Source organism: Conger conger, chromosome 3, assembly GCF_963514075.1.
Source record: "Conger conger chromosome 3, fConCon1.1, whole genome shotgun sequence".
Lineage (NCBI taxonomy): Eukaryota > Metazoa > Chordata > Actinopteri > Anguilliformes > Congridae > Conger > Conger conger.
In genome coordinates this window covers 23,903,756-23,926,810 of record NC_083762.1, presented here as the reverse complement: position 1 = coordinate 23,926,810, position 23,055 = coordinate 23,903,756, and the positions used below count along the sequence as shown (strand labels likewise).

At 38.1% G+C, this 23,055-nt stretch overlaps 1 protein-coding gene across 6 annotated transcripts in view; it reads left to right on the top strand.

Annotated features, from left to right (window-relative positions):
* The first annotated feature begins 675 nt into the window (after positions 1 to 675).
* nlgn3a (neuroligin 3a) overlaps positions 676 to 23,055 on the top strand; it is a 155,874-nt gene continuing 133,494 nt past the window's right edge. For 3 of the 6 annotated variants that reach the window (XM_061234738.1, XM_061234737.1, XM_061234736.1), the window contains exon 1: positions 676 to 1,148. In XM_061234738.1, coding sequence (XP_061090722.1) covers positions 944 to 1,148 — 205 coding nt within the window. In that variant the 5' untranslated portion in view covers positions 676 to 943. Of the gene's footprint in view, positions 1,153 to 3,416; positions 3,429 to 23,055 lie in introns of all 6 variants that reach the window. The other 3 variants (XM_061234740.1, XM_061234739.1, XM_061234741.1) reach the window with 2 other exon arrangements.

Below are 23,055 nucleotides of genomic sequence, written 5' to 3'. Positions count from 1 at the left end.
CAATCCTCAAAGCAAAGTTGCAAATTGTGAGTTTACTTTTGAAATTACCGAATTTGTTTTTCTGTACACTTGAGCCATGGAAACCATGATAAATACACACGGCTTATTGACATACTGTACGTGTACCTTTGCATTCAGAGGTTTACAGAAATATTGCTATTGAACGATACCGAGAATAGAGAAAAATCATGTGATTTACATTAGTTAGATACTGCCTATGCATAACTCATGGGGCCTTTCCTAGTAAGTCTTGGAGTCAGTGATTGTGTTGATTGATGGTAACACTGAAAAAACTGTCATATTTATGTGTTGTGTTTTATGTCACTAGAGAAAAGGGACTCTCCAAGTCAATAAAAATATGAGTGTGAGAGAAGACAGAGAGTGAACTGGTTGGCAGTTGGGAGAGTAGTAATTAATTTGCCTGTCTTCTTCTTTTGCAGCAAAGGATAAGCGACTTGGCGGGACCGGACCGTGAACGAAGACGACACCTCATCCCGAGATTTTCGGCAACAGTTTTGTGAACCCTGCCCCACCCCCCCACCTCCCCCTTATCAGCAGCCAATGACAGGATTAGGAAAGGCCAGACTCCATGACTGAGAGCCTACAGGAGTAGCAGAGGGGGCCTGGTGTGTGTGCTGGTGTCTAACAGCGGCAGACATTTGTACGGACCATGTGGTTTGCACCGAGGGGAAGCCGTCTTCTCGCACACCTCCGGGACTGCAGCAGAGCCAGGACGAGCACTTGCTGCGGCGCCGCCCTGTGGATAGCGAGTTTCTGCTGGTGCCTCACAGTGGTCGGAGGCCAGAACTACCACCCGACAGTGAACACGCAATATGGGAAACTTAGGGGTGTCAGGGTCCCTCTCCCTAGCGAGATCCTGGGGCCTGTGGACCAATACCTGGGGGTCCCGTACGCTGCCTCTCCAGTGGGCGAGAAGCGCTTCATGCCACCTGAGCCGCCGTCCTCCTGGTCAGGGATCAAGAACGCCACCCACTTTGCGCCCGTCTGCCCGCAGAATATTCAAAATGCCGTGCCAGAAATAATGATGCCGATATGGTTCACCTTCAACATGGATATTGTTGCCACGTACATACAGGATCAGAACGAGGATTGCTTATATTTAAACATCTATGTTCCAACTGAGGATGGTGAGTCTGTTGGGTACACCGGATAAAGCCAAAAGCCTACAGTCAGACCTCCTGTCACCTTGGTATTGTGTTTGAAGCATGAGCTATTGTTTGGTGCATGCATCTGTGTCTGTGTCTCATGTCGGTCTCTTCCATCTTGACTTGATCTTCTCATGAGATTTTTTTTCATCAACTACCCCTACTCATGCCACTGTTATGGGTTCCTCTTTTGTTTACAATTACAGAAAAGAAAGAAAAAAAATTAGTCAAGCGTAAAAAACGATGAATCAAAAAACGCCGAGAAGCATCAGGCAAAAAAGTAGGCGGAAACAAAACACAAATTGGACTTGATGGCCTTGTTGCATCTTCTTCGTACTGTCTGGAATGTTCTGGGGGTTAGCAGATTAGCCTGCTCAGAGGACGATGCTTTTTAGGGTTGGTGAAATATTCTGTCTGGTTCATGGGAGGCCTGTGGCATCAGTTTACACAATGTAAGACCCCTTACTGTCCTGTTGGTACAATATCAATACCGGTGAAATGCCTGAACCTTTTCTGACATGCAGAAAGAGATTGTATGTGTTAAAGTGTGCTAATGCCGTGGTGCTGTACACCGCATTGAACATGCCAAGAATCAATGATTTTGGTTTTGTAGAACCACCACCAGGACTCAAATAGTTAGGATTAGCCCTAACATTACCACAATTATTTCAAGAAAAAAAGGAAAACATTCTGTCTACAGTTCCAAAACCATGCTCATTTTACTTGATTTATTCCTACATTTCTGATAGCGCATACCTCTTTTGCAAGAATAAACATACATTGTCTCTACAGTGTAGTATATCTTGCTATTGTAAGCACTGTGAATGAAGTACACCAGATGAAGATTGAAAGTCGACAAAAGATTGAACTGTCTGCTCTCAACTGTGCCAGTTAACAGACATTTTCTGTAAGGTACTAGTCTCTCTCGCTGTTATTTTTGGAACACTTTCAACATAATAATGTACTCTGTATGACTTTTGGTCATACTTTTAGTGTGATGACAAGCGCAGCCTTTTGAAGAAGTACTGGAGATATGTCCCTGGTGTGGTGGAAATGACACCTATGACCTATAGTCAGCTACACCAGGTGTTTCATTACATTTGACAATGTGTGAAGTCAGCCTTTGGTGTAACCAGGACCTCATATCATTGAGTGAAATCAGCATTAAGGTAGCATCTGGTGATATTTCATCATACAGTGATCCAATGATATGGAAGGCTATTCATGTATAAAGGCATACAAACTCTAAAATAATCAAAAATTGAAAACACACAGAGCCTAAAAATGCTGCTTCCTATTTAAAATAATAATGAAAAAATACAGACATCATACCCTAGAAACTGCTGCTATGTCCCAAGGCATTATGTGAAGCTCCGTGACATACTCACACATTTGAATTTTTTGCACATTCTGCTGTACAACATACAACTGTAATAATCCTGGACTTTTGTTGCCATAAACATTTATTGCTGTTAATATGGCCATTTTGAATTTATTCTATACATGATGGTAATGGGTCTTACATAGAAGTGCATGTGAAAACAGGCTTCTTGTGTCCCAAGGTGGAGAAAGTGTTCTTTGTCACCATTAGTTTGGAATATTTCTGCAACCAACACCCCCGTTACTCTCTTGACAGGTGTTCTGTTGTTTTTGTTGACTAAGGTTGACAGGGTGGGGTTGTTGGGTGAGTTGTGGCGGTGGTAGTGGTGGGAGTTGGGGGGGGGGGGGGGGGGGGGGGGGATGGGGTCAGATAAGTTGTTTGCATGTGTCATCTGTTTTTTCCAGAGCCTCCTGTTATTTTGTAGTCTTTTATTCGTTTTACAGTCAAAAGAATATCCAAGGAATGCGCCAGAAAACCCAACAAGAAAATATGTAGAAAAGGAGGTATGTAAGCAAGCCGAAATGGAGCGAAACAGAGAGGAGAGAGCGACTGGTACGTCCTCTCAAAAGAACGACAAGATAACCTCATCAATCAACTCTAAAATTAAAGTGCTGAATGGGATGAGCAGCGCCGTGCATTTCAGATGAATCGGTTCTGTTTGTGTGCCTGTGTGTGTGTAGTGTGTGAACGTGTGTGTGTGTCTGTCTATTTCTCTGTGCAGAAGTGTGTGTGTGCATGTGAGACACTGATACAGTACATTGTTTGTCCTATTTCGCAATTTCAGACTTAGCTTTTAATTCACTCTCAATTAAAAAAAAGAAATGTTTAATAATCCAAAATAATTTCAGTACAATTCCTGTTACCTTTAGAAACAAAGCATGGTAGCCAATTGTGAAAACTCCACTTTGGAAAACTGGCTGTACCAAATAAAATATAACATGTTGCTCTTGCAAAAGCAAGGTTTTGTTATTTTTGCATGTACAGTAGATTGCATGTTCATTTCACATGGCAGTTCACACAAGATTATGCTGCCTAAAATGCATTAATAGATGCCATACTCTCAGTACAATTTCATAAAGATCAATGCAGTAGGAATTACTCAGTATCCAGTTGCAAGTCAAATATATTTGAAATATGTGTTATTCATTTTTTTTAAATTCACATTTCCTGTATATGTTATTCATAATTCATTCATTCACTTTGCATTAGAAATGGATAAATTCCAAGAATACATCTGACATTTATTTAAATATAAATATTATACACTTTAACACACCAGAGTGAGTATACACTCAGTGAGCACTTTATTAGGTATTTATTAGACTTATTTTTTTGACTTATGAATTCTTCTGCTGTTGTAGCCTATACACTTAGAGTTATGATGTGCTGGGTGTTCAGAGATGCTATTCTGCATAGCACTGTTGTAATGTGTGGTTAATTCCGTTACTGTCACCTTCCTGTCAGCTTTGGCCAGTCTGGCCCTTCTCCTCTGACATCTCTCATTAACAAGGTGTTTCTGCCCGCAGAACTGCTGCTCACTGGATGTTTTTTGTTTTTTTGCACCATTCTCTGTAAACTGTAGAGACTGTTGTGTGTGAAAATCCCAGGAGATCAGCAGTTTCTGAGATACACAAACCACCCTGTCTTCCACCAACAATCATTACACGGTCAAACTCACTTAGATCACATTTCTTCCCCATTCTGACATTTGGCCTGAAAAACATCTGAACCTCTTGACCATGTCTGCATGCTTTTATGCATTTAGTCCTATGATTGGCCAATTAAATATTTGCATTAACAAGCTGGTGTACAGCTCTACCTAATAAAGTGCTCACTGAGTGTCCATTGTTCTTTATTATTTATTTTGCTTGTATAAAACAGTATTAGATAGTTTACCTGGGAGATCAACTTCAGCACATTTTTGTTGTTTTTATTTTATTTCATTTTTCTGCTCTATGAATATTATGAGTTTTGAGGACATTTGCTGGGGAAGACTAAAGTTTTAAGAGCCTGTGACAGTAACCTTGATATTGTGATAAACGGTTAAAACTGACTCTGAATTCGCTTTTCCTGGTTCAGTGATTCGCTCGTTCTGTGTTTTGTAAACCAATGACTGGTGCTGAAAGCAGCTTTGCCGTTGACTCTATTCCAGTTGCAGGATGTTGAAAATTTCCCTTAGATTCCCCCACAGTTGGTACGCTTACAATAGATCTGCTGTTTACATTAACCATGTGAATCACGACAATGTCATAATTTGACATTTGTGGCAATTACATGTCTACCATGCTTAGTTTCTGAGATTAAACACATACAGTCTCTTATTATCTGTGGTACCTATGAGAGTGTTCCCGTTGAGAGCGTCAGTATCTTTTTATTTTTCCTTTATTGAATTGCACTAATTGAGATATCTTTTTTCATCTCTTTATCAATATGTAATATATATATTTTCAGGTATTATGTTTTATGAAAGTAGACTGTATTTCAAATAACCCCGTGTACAAACACACAAAAAAATGAGATTGAATATAATTTCTGGTCATCTTGAATTGGCATACTTTCTCAAACATAGTTCTGTATTAAAATGACTTGGGTTTTCACTTCCTCTGACATTATGAGAATGATAATGGTTAGTAGGGACAGAGACTGTACAGTTTTCCCATGAGGGTGGTTTTGTCAAGCATTGCAGCTGTTTAGTATTCTCTGCTTCTGTCTCCTCTATATTGGGCTCTTGCAATTTTACAGAAAGCCTGGGAGTCTTACTGGAAGGTTCCAGGTATAACACTGATGCATCAGAGGCACTTTAAATCATTCTCATTCTGATAGCATCATTAGATACAGTGATACAGTAGCTCTAGTCTTCAAGCTTAGAGCTCTGTGGAGAACAGGGTATTGAGTGCTGTAGGCACATGGAGGAAGTGCACTGGTTCTTCTTTCTGTCTATTTATGGTGTCAAAATAAAAGGGGATTTGATATAAACAACCTTTGCTGATCAGGCCCTATCTCTGTTCAATGTTTTCTATGACAGCTGGCTTCCCTCATAAACTTTATTAACTGCACCATTGCAAAACACTATACAGTACTTCTTGAAAATTTCCCCATAGATTTGGCTTGTGTCACATTCAATGTACATTGAGATTGAGATCCTCAGAAAAAACATCCATTGAAGATCAGTGCACACAGTTGGGGTCAGTTACTGGAAGAATGACATTTTTACTAAAATAGGGATTATTTCCTACGCTATGAAATGAATTCACTATATATATATATATATATATATATATATATATATATATATATATATATATATATATAGTTAAGTAAATGCTATGTACCTATCATTGTCAGACTACCATGGCTAGTTGAAGTACAACCAATGTGGGTTTCCTCCATATTTAAAATTGTATCATTTCTTCTGCAAAATATTGTTGCTTGAATATTTTTATATAAATCACAAAAAGAAAAAAATTACAAATCAAGTAAAAAGCAATAATTTCGATTTATTTCATTTTTAATTGGTCATCTTTGGAAGTCCATGACAATGGCTATCGATCTGACGTTTAAAACAATATTGCGCTACACTAGCTAATGAACTGCTTCTCCTGGGTGAGTGGCAGCTGTGCTAACAGCTACATTAAGGAGGTGTAGGCTATTTAAACTGTGCTGTGTTTCTCTACATTTACTTTGTCAACATTTGCCTAATAATTCCCAAAGTAGAAATTACAACTTGATGTCTTATTATTATTATAAAATTTTTTTGGAGTACAGGCAGTGACTTAGTTTTTAGAGTGCATCTAATAAGTATAGGTCTCTTGGTATTGCCTTGTTTTTCTCAGTGACTTTCGTCAAATAGCACTGTTAAATCAGTGCAAAACCTTTGTGACTTGTTAAGCTTGATCGTTACTGTATCTTGAATACGGTATCCTTTTCAAGACAGGACAAATAATGGATATGTCCTGCTGTTAGTCACTGAGACAAAAGTATGTTAGTCACTGAGACAAAAGTATGTTAGCCACTGAGACAAAAGTATGTTTGTCACTGAGACAAAAGTAGGCTTTTTGCATATTCTTTGCTCAGCTGGACAGTGGAAAGGAACCAATTTGAAAAAAGAAAGTGTGCTTAGCAATGGTGGTTAAGTGCTGCAGCATTTATTTGCACTCAATCGAATGAAGAAAACCATGTTGAAGGTGCTTTGTCACATGCGGTTTATACATTTAGAACATAGTATTCCTTCAAATAAATATTGTAAACACAATAGAAACAAAGCAGTACATAATTGCATTTGGTATTTTTTCCTTGTATTGTGTGTGTGGACTACTTTTTCCAGTAAATTGCATCCTCTGTCTATGCATTGACATTTTTATTGGAAAATAACATGGTAGATGAGTCTGGGAATTCACAGGCAGCAAATCCATTAATTCAATTGTTCACAGTTACTGGTACTCCTGTCTTTCTACTAGTGAATACTGGATAATGCTGCACATGATTCCCCATATGGTCTTTATACATTGGTTGTTGTTCTTTATTTATTACATTTTGTATTTAAACAAACTCAAAAACAAACAGCAGAGTCTCACAGGTAAATGCTTGCTGAAACAGTGAAAGGTTTAATTGATGCTATACTAATCCTACATGATTATTCATTGCAATGAAGTTGAAATTAATGCAACAACATTGACATCAAGTTGCAATAATCATGAGATTTTTCAAATGAGACTCATTAAAATCTGAAGTGTGGCCGATTTTTAGGTGGGTAATACCTTTATATTTAAGCTTTGTTACCTTTGAGTGCCATTTGCTTTCATTGCAGAATGCTCTGTTGGAATGCTCTATATGGAAATTTAAAAATGTGAATTACATCTATGTGAATTATACATCTTAGAGATGTTATACTTTTAGAAGTGGTGCCAGATCGTGTATGCTATGCAAGGAGGAATCAGCTATTATACTGTATGTGATATGCAAATGAATGCAGTCCACAGTAACTGCGTTAGCTATTATTAACATCACAACTGCTATCCCTTTGAGTTTTAGGTTTATAAAATGTGGGGCTTAAAGAGCGAAAATATAACACAGTGAATTTTTAAATGGCCTTAACATGAAAACATGCATTATGAAAATGAAATCATGGAAATATCATTGATATATAATGATATATGATGTAAAAGATCTGTAAAAATATAAGTATTTACTGTTTCAAGAACCTCATCTTGTGTAACTAAGAGGAACCACATTCATGGATTTAAAAAAATGTAACCCCATAATCAAGACACTAGTTAAAAGTTACTTTACTCATTATAGCTCTGTGTATGAAGATTACAAAAGGTTTCCAGATTCTATTCTCGTACCAAAAAGTAAGCATGCTGCCCCCCTGACATCTCAAGCTTACCTGATATTCTGGCTACTAGAGACAAAATCCAAGGGCATAAGAAGGTATAACACAGTAATCCCAGAGCAATGGGGTGGAGCTTAGTTTCCTTACAAGTCAAGGCTTGCTGGCTGAGCTTGATAAATCCTTGTTCATTTTTTAACACAACTACCAGAGTACCTGAATCAGAGACCGGTCCTTTTCCTCAACCCATTCCTCTGTATTTAGGCCAGCAGCTTCAGTCAGTGCACCACTGCTCTGCTTATTAGCAATTATTTATTTTGTTATGAAACATATAATGAATATTGGTTTCGGAAGAAACTTTTAAATTCCTTTCCATTAACTAATCTGGATAACCTGAACTGGCCGTGAACTGAAGGCACATTGTGCTTTAATATTCCAGATAGAAACTGTTCAGTGAAGTAAGAGTTGAAAAGTAATTGGAAGAGTTGGAAGTGAAGGAATTCTATATGTCTTGATGTTTTTTTTCAAATTGGTACACACACACACACACACACACACACACACATGCTTATACACACATTTAGGGGTCTCGGGGCTCTAGATAATGTTGAATGCAATCATACCTCCAGCAAGTTCAGAAACATTTTGGCCAAACACCAGTAGTGGATTAGGCCCCCCGGTAGTAGTAACTGAGTTTGCTGGATAACTGCACTGAGTAAAACCTGGGAACCCTCCCAAATCTAGAACAAGGACTAAAAATAGCTGTTCTGGGTTCACTCACTCAGTTATCCAGCTAACTAAGTAATCCTGCTTTGTGGAACAGGCCGCAGAAATCCACCCACCAGTAAGCTGAAATATCCTGTGATCCCAAGAATATGCATCTTTTGCTGATGCAGGGAAATGGTATAATCCTGCTAATGTCTAACAATATTGATAATAATTGCATTGAAGTTAATGCTACTGATCCCTACTTGATCCCAAAATAAAGAAAATGGTAATTGACCACACTTGAACCCGATTCATAATTTGTGGATTGCGTCCAAGAGAGCAGTCCATAGGTACTATCTAAGGATCTGAATGATCTTGAACCATTCCGTTTTGAGTAAAGTATAATGATATCTCAAAAAGACTTTAGTAGATGACTCATTGGTAATACTTTTCATTAGCAGCAAGACAGCTGCTTAATATTTCATTTAGTCTAATATTCTTAAATAATAAAAATCAGCAATGCTGCTCTTATAGCGATGCTCATCGATGCTGAACTCTTCAGATTGGGTTGGGTTGTCTGTCCTCAAGAAACACAATTTGTGCTGTGCTCTACTCTGCTAATCTAAAAGCACCATTTTCAAAAAAACGCTTTTGTGAACCTTTTTATATGCCCTGACTCAGAAAATATCTTGTTAAAAACCATTTATCCATTATACATTTTATTAGAATGAAAATATACTTTCCTCATACATTTGAGCTTAAAATATAGCTCACTTCCTGTGTATTTATTTTAAATGGCCATTTTTGCTTATCGACAGTTGTGGAGATGAGTACGTGTGTGTGCACAGGGCTGGTGGAAGCACTGGGCAAATTGGCAGTTTCGCCGGATACTAGACCCCTGGGGGCACAGTACCTTGAGCTTTCAAAAAATTAAGAGTGTTATCTTCTGAGCCACAGTGGTAACAATCACCACAATGAGACATCCAAAGCCCAGCGGTGCCGAATATACAATTATCATTGTCATTATAAAATTGAAAAATAATGTGTATAATTGAAAAGTGGCAATTGGCAGAAATGTAGCCTGACTTAATGAATACATTGGCAACTTGTAGAATGTCAATCCGTAATTTTTTCATTTGAGAAAAAAACGTTCCCCAGATAGTATTTTTGTAGCAATATCGATTCAATGTGTTTGCATTCTTAAAGCACACCTCAATATGGTGTTTTTTCACTGGTGGTGTCAGGTGCTTCATTCCCAATTTGATGAGTAGTGGTGTCTCTAAATTAGGGGCTGGTAGGGCCCAGCCCCACCAATAGTTGGCGGTATTGCGTCCTTCTCTTTCATTTAATTTCTTAACTCTGAAGCACCGCAGTTCAATGAAGGAATTTTGTTTTGAATAGCTATGTAGCGTATGGCCCTTGATGCTGGCAATTTCTTGTTAGCGCTGGCAGTATGGCAAGGAACCCCTTGCGGATTTTCTCGGCTCCACGTCTGCTTACGCCCTCATAAAGTGCAGGGTGCAGAAATCATAAAATAATAAATAAATACAATAAATACAGTAAATTTACATCGAGATATTAATAGCCATAAGTTTACTAATGTTACAATGTGATGCCCTAAAATGGTTGTTTGTATACAGTTTGTAAAGGGGAAACTAAAACGTATCTAGCTATCATCAGCACAAAACAGAGAAGATGGCTATGTTGCCTTCTGTAGGCCTAGTTGACCAGCTTCTCTATTTTGAACTATCTTAGCCAACATGTGTAACCATAGCAACATGCTGAAATGTAGGCACCTAAAATTTTAACCCAGTTGGTTTTACCATTTATTACACCGAAATAACAATTGAGAGCCTGTACAGTCTGCATATCAATGTAAACGGCAATTACATTTATGTTACACTTTAGATGCTATGCTCATTTTCAATAATTGGCTGCACTTATGTCAAATTTGATGATTTATCAGTAAGTTTGTTACAAACTTAATACAAAATAATTGTTAGATAGAACCCTTCATGGACTTCATTTAATTGTCAGAACCAATCTCTGCCAAATGTATGGGTGCCAGATGATTGAACTGAAAAAATATTGTTACCTGCACAGGATGTAGCCTGCATTTTCAGCCCATTGTTCCATTCAAAAGAAAACAAAACCTTGCTGGTAGGCCAAGTAGCATATTGAAACTTTGCAGGTTTGAGTTTTTTATTCTTGTTTCAGTCATTAAAACTAAATATTAAAATCTGAGAGCTTACGTATCTAAACTTGCAAATCTAAAAGTTACAAGGAAATAAGTTGGTAAGATTGTAGAGAAGTGGAAAAAACAATTATTATATTTGATATGTTTATCATTGTCTATTGCCTGTGTGCTCTATATTAAATTATCTCTGTACCCAGGTTTACTCTTTGCAAACATAATATAAAAATGCATGCTGTGCATTGTGATTACATTTTCTATGATGGATTTATCAATAGTAATTACTGCAGTAACCTGGTATCTGCATGGATACCTTCATAGTGCATTCATTTCTTTACTCATAATCACCCGAATGAAGTATTCTGTTATTGCCAGTGTGCTCTGCATTTTCCCATAAAGCAGACTTTTGGTGTCCGATTTTACAGACCATTAAAATCCTACTGTGGGCCAAAATACCCGTCCAGCTCCTTCCCCCCCGATTCAGTTTGCACAGGCACTTAAACAACACAGGAGGAAAATGATAACCGTTAAAGCAGATATTTTTACATGAAGTAGCATTAGCTTTGAAAAAGTGTATATTCACATATGCGATGGATATTTGGACATTTAAGTTAAACAATCATATTCCCCCTGATAATTGTCATTTCCCGTGTTTAATTATATGGGAAGTACTGGCAACGAATAAAGAATTGTTTAGAAAAGGAAGCAATCCTATAATTGTTTTAATCAAATAGAAGGTGTATGATTTAACATTAGGAGAGGAAAAACTCAAAGTGTATGTTATAAAAATAAATCTTGCAGCAAGATGCTTAGACAAAAAGGAAATGTAAGGAACAATAGGCAATCTCCCAGTAATTAGTGGTTAGTAGTTGTTAGTTCAGTCTGGACAGATTACAGTAGTTCGAAGGCATGCTAAAACCTAGAGGGACCAGTGTGTTGCTAACTGTTCAGTTTGAGGGCACATTATCAAATTATCCTTTGTTATTAATTATCTCTGTCTTTTGTGGCACTCTGCTTGCTTTCCCAGTTGAAACAGGGTGCCCAAAAAGGGATTTAATTGACAGTTGTGTCGAATGATAGCATTCTCTGGCGACGGTATTCAAACATTTTATGTTTATGGATATTATTTCTGTTCCAAATGTGACCAGGGCATAAGTGAGGCAATTAGCTTGAGCCTTTGAATACAGGATTCTTGTTTCCATGACTACTCATGGAGCTGGTAGTCAGAGAACTTGGAAAAAAGATGATACAATGTGGAAGAAGACTAGATTTATTTAGGTAGTCATGTTTGATGAAAGATGCTGCATCTCTGGGCCAGTTTCATAATTTCAACACAGCTGAATTGAATTGATTATTGAAGTATTTTAGGTGAATATGCAGTTGCTCAATAGGTAAGCCAAAATATACGCTGTGATAGATATCACAATGTTTATATTTGAAATCATCAAAACATATGTGTTATTACATTACATTACATTATTGGCATTTGGCAGACGCTCTTATCCAGAGCAACAGACAGTTGATTAGACTAAGCAGGAGACAATCCTCTCCAGGAGCAATGTGGGGTTAAGGGCCTTGCTCAAGGGCCCAATGGCTGTGCGGATCTTATTGTGGCTACACTGACCAGGATAAGAACCACCAACCTTGCGTGTCCCAGTCGTTTACCTTAACCACTACACTACAGGCCACCCCGTTATGGTATGGACATCATGTTTTGAAAGGAAATCATTGATCAATGTGTTTTTATAAACTGTTAAAGCATGGATGTACAAGCAAGTACTGTGAAATGTATTTTTTCATAGTGAAACCGCCACCAATGCTAATGTTCAGTTTCAGTATGTATATATATGTGTTGGAGGTTTTGCTAGATAACATTCATAATCATACTTCAGAACTGGGTGATTAGGAGTTGGTTGCACAGATATTTTGTGTTAAAATATAAATTATAATTTTGTATGAGAGTTGATTTTACTTTAAAGAGGTATGACTGCTGCCTTATCCAGCTTTTTATATGAAGACAGTAATAAACAAACTGAACGTCTTACAGGCAGATGATCCATGTTTTACTTTGCAGTTCTTTTTTAATACTACTTCATCAGGTGGTGAATTCCACCATAATTTATATGCAAAACATCTATGCAAAAATACTGATTATTCAAGTGCAGTTATTCAGGTAAATACATTTTTGGTGTGGGGGATTTCCACTTTAAACATGTTGCTTAACGTTCGCTTAATGCTCAAATGCTTGTTTCTGCATTATTAGGGTGCTAGAACCCTATGGCTTTTAATTTTTAAAATTATATATCTATATATATATATAGCTAAAACTGAATGGGCAGCAAAAATTGTAAAATGTAGAGCTAGGTTCCATAACTCCAGAACCGTTTGGTCAAGAAACTAAATTATTTTTTCCCAGATTCCTTGACTTATGCCAAACAAAATACATTCCCGATTTCTTTTTGCATCTGCATTTTCCACTATTTACAAAAAGAAAAACAAGAAAAAAAAAAAAAATGCTTTGCTTCTTCTACACATTTAATTTAATATTCACCAAATTTCACATGCTGGGACTAATCCCCAAAAAAGTTATTTTATCAATTAATTGTTGTGGGCGTGGCCATTATTTTATTTAGTTATACCAAAAGGTGGCACTGTAAGAGGAATATAAATAAAATGCCTTAAACACCTCCTTTACCAATCAAATTTAAACGTTGCTTGCTTTATGTCAACCCCAAATTGGATGTACATTTATATAGTCATATCTGGAAAAAATATGGCCACGATCAGCCAATCAAAATTCAGCAGTCATTAAAAACTTGGTGATAATTTGCCAATAGGCAAACGGTAATATATCATTCTTCTGAATGCTTCAACACATGTCTTTCTCACTGTGTTTGGACTACTGTCATAAGCTTTAATCATATGTGTCTGTGCCTGGAGAAAAAAATGCGCTTCAATGACCCACCATGTCCCCCATATTAGATTTCAGCAAATTTGCATTTCTCGAAAAGCGCTTCAAATGCTTCTTCTCCTACAAAAATGTACCAATTTGCATGAATATTTGGGTACTGCCTCCGGAGACCAAGCTTCTTCAAAAATGTTGAACAGCTCTGCCGGTGTGGTGCACCAGTGGTTAGCGCAATTGCCTCTGGGAAAGAAGGTTCTGGGTTTTAATCCAGCCAGGGCCCTTTCTGTGTGCATTTTGCATGTTTTGCAGGTATCTGTGTGGGTTCCCTTCATCATATTAGATGGACTTAAAAAGGTTCAATCATCTTGAGATTTGGTCCATGGGTACTAGTGGTCAGTCTGTGCTAACTTACACTTGGCCAATACTGGGCACTACAGTAATTTATCAAACATGCAGGAGGTTTGGTGTATTTCCTACTGAGAGCAAGCAACTTCACACCAGGTACAGGTACAAGTTACAATTTGGCTGAATAAACAGCCAATGAAAATGTATGTGGGCGTGCCTTATCTCATTAATGCAAATAACGTCTGAAAGCAAACTTGGATTCAAAACTGGATAGACGTCTTTGCCAAAATAAACCAAGGTTGCTTATATAGTTTGGTTCTACTGGGTCAAAAGGTGGTGCTTTTACAGAGATGAAATGAAATCACCATAACCCTTCAGCCTAATAACCAAATAACTTGAACATTTGCATGTCATATAAGCACTCAAAAAGTGGTTAGAAATAGCAAGAAACCTTTTTTTCCATACAATCCTGATCCCTATGGATCACCCAATTCATAAATTGGCTACCATTTTCAATGGTTAATTTTTCAGATTTTCTTTTGCCAATGACAATGCTCCTTGTTAGCATGGTCCTCCAGTGGGTAGTAATTGTCCTCCGGCAAGGTGGTCCCAGGTTCAAATCTAGCCAGGGCCCTTTCTGTGTGGAGCGTTCATGTTCTGTGGTTTCCCTTTATCACATTAAACACCATAGTATTAAAACTTTACCTACAGATTGGTAAAGGACACTGTGGTTAGTTTAAATATTTTTCAACTGTATAACACCCATAATGCTTTCAGTCCCAGTTTAATTTAGTTCCAACTTCCAACAGTTCACCAGCAGATTAAAAGCTAAAAAGCTGTTTTCTATGTCTAGAGTGCATGTGACTCCCTTTTAAAATACAATTATACAAAATTACAATAATTGTAATCTGAACATTGATTGTTCTTTTGAATTAGTTATCAGATATTATATTAGAGTGTTGCTAGTTGGGCTCATTAGTGCACAGCAGTTCAAGACTCCATTTTCCAATACCATTTTAAATCACCGTTAGAAGTTAAATAAGAATTATTCTACGTATTTCCAAAACCGCTCTTAACTAAAAACTGGATTTCACCCCGCCTACGCCAACAGCAGGGAAAATGACGAGAAGAAATGGTGTGTTGATCCTTGCATTATGGCTGGTATTGCAGCTTCTTTATCCACTTATATATGTATAGAAACTGCATATATTTAATTTAGATGTATTTATTCAATTTAATTTAGGGACACTCGAGTTAGCTTTAGTATCATGCATTTTAAAAAGCATCATAAATGCTTGGATTCCTTGGTTATCTGGAAAGAGGGTCCGCTTCATTTTCTTCCATCATCCTGAAGCTCATCAAAAAGGAGTGTGTTTCATTTTACTCAGATAGCATCTGGTTTCCACGTTATTCCTGGCTTTGTTTAGAAGGTGATAGGTGATTTTCGTCCAATCTCTAGTGTAATTTACCTTTGCCGTTCCATTCAGATGGGTCAGTTAATTTGATGAATTCATTATTCATATTTTACTGTGCTGACAATAGGAGATGAAAATGCTTTGAGACTCAAGGCACAGACTAAACATATGATTCTATGTGAATAAGAATTGATTTTCGTTGGACTGATCATCTCACTGTAGTGATATGAATTTGGAACCTCATTTGGAATGCTTCCATAAGATCTATAAAGTGTTATTTACAATCCAATCTGCAGCTACAAAACAATGTAGAATGCACAAAAATGAGAAGGTTTGTTTTTGGTACGGTGCAATGGCATAGCATATTTATTTATTTATTTTCATTGCAGTGGCCCAAATTCAATATGACAAGTAGAGGCGTATACAGTGTATTTACACACCATCTATTCATAGAGTTAGATATTTACTGTTCCAATTGACACAAAATACCAATGAGACAGGGTCATGGGATTTTAACTCAAACCTTTTGTTTATTAATCCAGTTCCATTACGCTATTAAAAGTCATTGGCAGTTTCAGCATGTGCAATAAAAAATTTAAAAAGATCCAAAATCTGTCCTGTCAAATGGAGGGCATTCAGTATATTTTTGCGAACAACACCATGAATACAGGATGTGAGTTGAGCATCAGGTTACCAGTATTTTATTCAGTGGACACAAATGCACAATCAGAGTGGAAAGTGTGGTGGTTAATCATGGGATATTCCCACTTTGCTCTTATTACACTTCAATTCAGATACGATTTATGCTGTTCCTGGGGAAATAAAATCACATCTATGATGTGTAGAATTAAATTGGGTGGGAGTAGTGTGACTGCACTGATAATCTCATACTGTTCCCATACAGTGCTCCTCAATAAATGCAGCCTGTTCCTAAAGGGAATTCTTGCCTGCAGCTGACTGAGATGGAATAATATATTTTTAAATGTGCTGATATGTAGGGCCCTATATTGATGCAGAAATGATGTGGTGTGAGCACAAATCCATTTGGATTTCATATTTTGGAGTGGGAGTAAATGGGGGCTGGATCAGTCATTTTGAGTGGTTTTGTTTTGCAAATGTATAGCAAATGTATGACATAGACAAGCTGCTCTTTACGCAATCTGTAATACGTACTGACTACACGTGAATACGTAATTAATAAGGATGATGATAAGAGCAATAGAGATTAATTCGTTTGCAGATAGATCTGCAGTAATAGATATTTGTACAAATGAACTGATCAAATATGCTTGCTCAACAAATGTTTTGGGTTATAATTTTGAAGGTAAAAAATTATATTCCAGAGCACATGAACAATTTAGAACAATTGAAACATTAAAATGTGTGCACTAATGCAAGGAATGTGTATATAGGCCGATCAATAAGTTAATAGCAGTGCCCATTTCACAGAGGGTCGCTTAGTTGCTTGAAGATCCAAGATGCGTTTTATGTACGGTGACACGAAAGCAAACAATTCCATCTTGAAGAATGCTCTTTTAACAGTTTTCCAATTCTGTCATTTTTTATCTGTGCTAGCACTGGTGTTTGCCAACTCTGTTCGCCTCCTTAAACTAGGGCCCATAAAATCTTGTGTCCCTGCAATGCCTCGTATGACAAAAACAGGACAGATTGTTCAATTAAACTCAAAATGTGGCCACATTTTTAACGGGAATCACTTCTTTGTGCCCGAGCCAGGAAAAGCACTTTGCCATCGCAGTCTGTGTTAGGCACTGTCTAAGTAGTGTGGAAATGGCTTTAGACAGCTGAGTGTGTCCAGCACTGGCTGGTGCTGGGACTGCTGGCGAGAGGAGAAGTAGTGCACCAAAGAGCTGCAGCCAGACCGCAAACAAGCTGTACCCCTATTAAGTGGGTAGGGAACAAAGACAGGGTCCCCTGTTTTCAATACAGAGCTGTTTTGTACAACATGCCATGGATGGCAATGGTAGTGACAGCTAGCTGCAGCCAGTTGAGGCTCATGCTTCATATGAAAAAAACAAGGTCTTATCCACAGAAAGGTTTCACATTCTACTCCGAGCTCTGAGTTTAAATAACAAATGTAATGTAATGTATCCTTGATTTTACCTGATAATACAATTAAGATTGAGACTGTTGCAGTTCTGCTTAGCAAAACTGGAGAGAAATGAAATCAGCTGACAGAGGAAAGCAGGAAAAGTGTTCCTCTGGGGTACTTGAGAGGCATATTAAGACTCCGCTTTCTTGATTACATTTTTGCTACTATAGATTGCCAATTATCGAGCAGTTTTATCTCAGACAGAAGTCAGCTTTTGTAAAAAACAACAACAAAAAAAGTAGTGACTTTTATTCTGTTGTTTTCCAAAGTAGTCTTGAGGTTATTACCTATGAAACTGCTGGCACATGTACCTCAGCCTGCGGTTGTGCGTGGAGTCTGGGAGCTGCGGTTTGGAAAGAGGCTTTCACTTTGTGATAGAGCCATTTTTATTTGCCTGTCAGCTTGCGCACTTGCTGTATCCCATTTCCTTAGTCTTGCTTGTGATGAAAGAACAAATGGAGGGGGGCTTTATTTGATTGATACGTAGCTGCTGCATCACTGTGTAAGAGCTGTCCTTTTTCTCCTCGTAAAAAAAAAAACAATAATAAAATTGGCTTCAAGACATTTTATGCTTGGGCAGCTGAGTCTTTGTGAGTTTTGGCTGTCCTTTAGCAAAGGATTACAGTCTCCTTAACCTTCTTTGTGGTATTTTCAGTCATTCTTCTGATGTGTCCTCTGTAAGCTGTTTGTTAACCGTGCCTCTGTTCAAAATGGACGGATAGGAATACATTGGAATAACATTTTCAATGTCAGAGAAAGTAGAAGTGGATGACAGGAGCATACAATGATCTTTCAGTTGAATGTACTTTCAGATATTGAACGCCCACAAGCCTTTTGGCACCTAATAAGACCTGTTGATCTTTTAAATTAGTTAGTTGTGAGTTATTAATTTTGCTCTTCAAACCTGCTCCCTCTGATTCGCGATTGAATTCTCTCCTTTTCCGTTATCCTTGCTTTATATCCCTCCCTTTCCGATATGTAGCTTTTTTCATGAAGTGTAGCCGACCTGGGACAGAAAGGTCAGTGCAGGTATTCACTCACTCACTCAATCAGGGGTGCTGTATCATAGGCTGTTATAAGCCCCGTGACACTGCTCACAAGCCTCTGTTAAGGATCGAGCATGTGGGTAGGGAAGTGGCAGGGTCACGGAACTTCAACACGGTAGAAAACCAAAAATAGATTAGCACGTATTTGTGAGTGATATGAACATGTCGCATCAGTGTTCTTATTCTTGGTTTATTCACAATCAACAACGTAAACAAACTAACAAAAAATGATTGAAGTTATTTCAAGCCAATGTCCATTGTATGTTTACTTTAAATGCTTAAATATCATTGTATTTTAGGATCGTTTTCTTTCGTTGTCATGCAGCGGAGAATTGCGACTCTGAAATACATCGAAATGACTGACAGTAATTATACTGTTTGTAATAATAAATAAAACGCACTTCAGGTCATATTTCATTCTATTAATGAAGATGATGTTTCCGGGAAAGCACTCTTTATATTTCCATATCCTGGACGTAATTGTGGCGGCACAGATGGTGCAGTGGGTAGCACTGCCGCCTCACAGCAAGGAGGTCCTGGGTTTGAATCCCCGTCGGCAGGGGCCTCTCTGTGCGGAGTTTGCATGTTCTCCCCGTGTCTGCGTGGGTTTCCTCCGGGTACTCCGGTTTCCTCCCACAGTCCAAAGACATACAGGTTAGGCTGATTGGAGAGTCTAAATTGCCCATAGGTATGAGTGGTGTGTGTGCCCTGTGACGGACTGGTGACCTGTCCAGGGTGTATTCCTGCCCTTCGCCCAATGTATGCTGGGATAGGCTCCAGCCCCCCTGCGACCCTGTTCAGGATAAGCGGGTTAAGATAATGGATGGATGGATAGACATAATTGCAGGACAACACGAATGCAACACGAATATCGAGCTTCAACGGTCTAATAGAGCTCCCTGGCTCTTGCTCTGGTGATGGAGGGGGAGAGTGGTTTCCTCCAAGCTCAAGTCTTCATTTACGCTAGCAACACTCTAACACAGAGAGCTGACTGCAGGAGGTGGGGGGGATTAGGCCTCTGGGGGCGTGGTTAAAGAAAACAACCTATGTCACTGCTCCTTGCAAACAATTTGTAGGCATTTTAGATACTGAAGATACTAGGAAGAGCTGATGCGTGTGCCCCTTGAAGCATATTTAAAAACCTCTTGACTCATTTGACCTATTATTTAACTTTGGCATCTTATTGCCACTCTGAGTCATTTTCCCTCTGAATCAAGCATACTTTATATTCAGTGAACACAGCCACTGTTCACATAGATGAATTCTGTGTATTTTACAGTGTTTAAAAGAGATTCTGTCTGTGGGTCAATGCTGAACATTTCATGGTTTCCACGGCTTCCCTACTGCATAAGGGCTTGGTTAAATTGTACTTTAACAAATTCCCTTCCCTTGAAGGAGGTATTTCCAGACTAAATTTGTGATGTGCAACAAGAAAAGTTAACAGGTGCTCTGCAAGGAAGGATAGACAATGGACAAACCAAAACGGAACTAAACAGCCTTTACAACCTGCATAGGAAGTTATTATTATTATTAACCTTAATACACACTTGAAAATGACAAATTAAATGGTTACTACTCTTGAACCCTTTTGACTACAGGCACAATCCTGGTCCCTCTGAAAGGTAACCCTTGGATGTTTGTTTCGCCAATCTAGAATTACTCAAACACTGAAATGCTCAAACACTGTGGGAGTGGAAGCTGTTTTTCTCACTGAAAGGATTTTTTGGGATTTCAGTGGATACAGATACTCATCGCTGTGTCCCCACCTGGCAGCAGCAGGTCCAGAAGATAATAATTACAATAATAACTATTTTTATACTAATGTTTTGATTGAAGTCCATTGATTGAAGATCAAATACCCAAACCCTAACGACAAGTCAAAGACATACCCACAATTGCACATGGTATTTTTTATTCAAAAGCAGGCCTGCTCCTTCTTTAGATGCGTACAGAATAATAATAAACCATTTTGAGAATGTATTTGGAAGTTCACCAATATAAAATGGGGTTTAGTCACTAGAAATGCCCTCTAGTGTGTAGTCAAATGCGTTTTCACTGTCCTCAGAACAATTTAATTATTTACATACAAAAAAAAGAAAGGAAAATGATTACACCGGCAAAAAAACTTAGTTTTTTTATGCTAGCCGAACAAACAATACACCATTGGAAACGTAATCTCATTAGTTAAATGCTATTCAGTTGTCACTCTAATACCATACTCCTAATTGACTGTACAGTGATCAATAGTTATACTGCTGGTGATTGCTCGTGGAGAGGGGCGTTGTCTATAGCGTGCGACGGTATTACTGGGACTGGCCACAAAACCTTGTAATTGCACTGACTGTGAGCCAGTACAAAACCTAGGTAATCGCAATCCTATGTACAAGTACTTTTGTACATGTATGCAATGGGCTATTCTAATTAAATGGGCATTCAATTGATGTTAGAGTTAGCATGTTTTTGGAATTATTAAGTATTATGGATTTGGTTCACTCATGTCATGAAAAGGGCGCCAACATTACCCTGATTCGCTAACTAATACCAAAATGCAACACACCTGGTCTAACCAACACGGCAATTTGACTAACAAATCTACAACAGCTGATAAACTAACTAGGTTTCCTTAATACCTAATGCTCACACGCAAAAAACAGAAACAATACTTAAGCTCTCTGGAGGTCTTCAACAACTACACGCACCTAGTGGAAAAAATGCACTTCTCTGTTACAAAATAAGGATTATTTCACATTATTTCACATGTTACAAAATAAGGAGCTGTTGATGCTAAAGTAATGGCATTGTAAAATAGTTTACACAGATAGAACCATGAGTTTTATCACTTTAAAATGGTATATGCTGTGACCATATTGATTTAAAATTGCTCTGTGAAAATAGGAATGAATGTAAAAAATCCGTCTCCTTCCCAAAAATTGGCCGGTGCAAGTTAAGGGGTTAGCCTATATTTATACAGAGTAGGTTGACTGAGCATGCATGCTTTTTTTTAGCATGCCCTGTTAATGACCACCCCACAAGTAGCCTGATTTGCAGGCCTTTGTATTGTGGGAGGAAACCCACGCAGGTACGGGAAGAGCATGCAAACTCAACACAGAAAGGCCCTGGCTACTCTATAGTAACCTCGGTTCCATGCAAGTATTTTATTTTCCATAGAATGACTTTAGAATTTTGTTGAGTAATTCAAAACAACCACCCACGTTTATTTTTATTGATAATAAAAACACAAAATAAAACACAGGCCATTTAGCTAGCTATTTTACTGACATTACTCTTGTTTGTATTTAGTCCGCTAATTTTAGCTAAAAGGTAGCTAGTGGTGACACTAGCTACTGCTGCTAACACCAGTGGATTTCTGTCTGTTCTAACTGTTAGCCTGCCAGCACAATTCTGTAACATAAGCACGCATACTCACTAACGTATCATTTCTTTGTCACATCAAGCATCTTGAGTCTTTTTGATTTATGCATCAGCTCTCTACCTACAAGAGGAAATATGCTGATAGAATCTCCTGAAAAGATAAGCAGTCACGTTAGTACTTTGCAGTAGGACCCAGCTGTTACGGACAGCCAGCTGCCATACAAAACTGAATTTAGTTAGCTTATAACGCAGCAGCTAATGAATGTTAAAAGGGTAATCTCCTACAAACCCAGCTCACCGCTGTTGTAGCCAACTGTGAAGTGGTCCACGCCCGATCAGTTTTTTTGAATAATAAAGCAGATAAGCAAGGTGTTTGGCAAAAGTAAACAGACACAGGTTGCCAGTGTATCACAGTAATGCCTGAGCTTTTTTGTTTTCAAGTTGAAAATCCTGCATAGTATGCATTCAAACCCCACACTAAAGTATCTGTAAAAGTTAATCCCTCCTCCCATCCCTCAACATGCGCTCATGAATTTTCATCCTCTAGAAATGTCCCTTCTTGCTGGAAGCTTGCATTTTACAGTATACCTTTGGCATAAAGGAATATAATGGCTCCCTCTCCTTTCATAATTCGGAACCAAAACCCACTTGGCGTGGCCTCCATAGACTCCCAAGACTCCAAACCCCTCTCCACCCAAAAATACTAGCTCTGTGCCCAATGGCCCACAGCCTCTCTCTCCTCTGCAGTGGGCAGAAACATCATATAGTAGGTATCAACCTTTATAACAAAGTGGGGTTTAAAGGTCAAAAAGTACTGTGGGCAGTTCTTGGGATCAATGCAAGAAAAAGTAAATGAATAAATAGATGGGTGAATGGATAAATAAATAAATACAGTACTGAGAAAAACAATAGTGCTGTAAGTCACACACAAAAACACATCCAAAGGCAAAATAGACCCACACACAAACATTCACTCAGTTTGACTTTCCTTTTGATGCTTGCTGCTTCTTATAAATGTAAATGTTTCACATCCCTTATGTAACAAAGATTATTTTCCCATAGTTGTAGTATTTATTTCAAA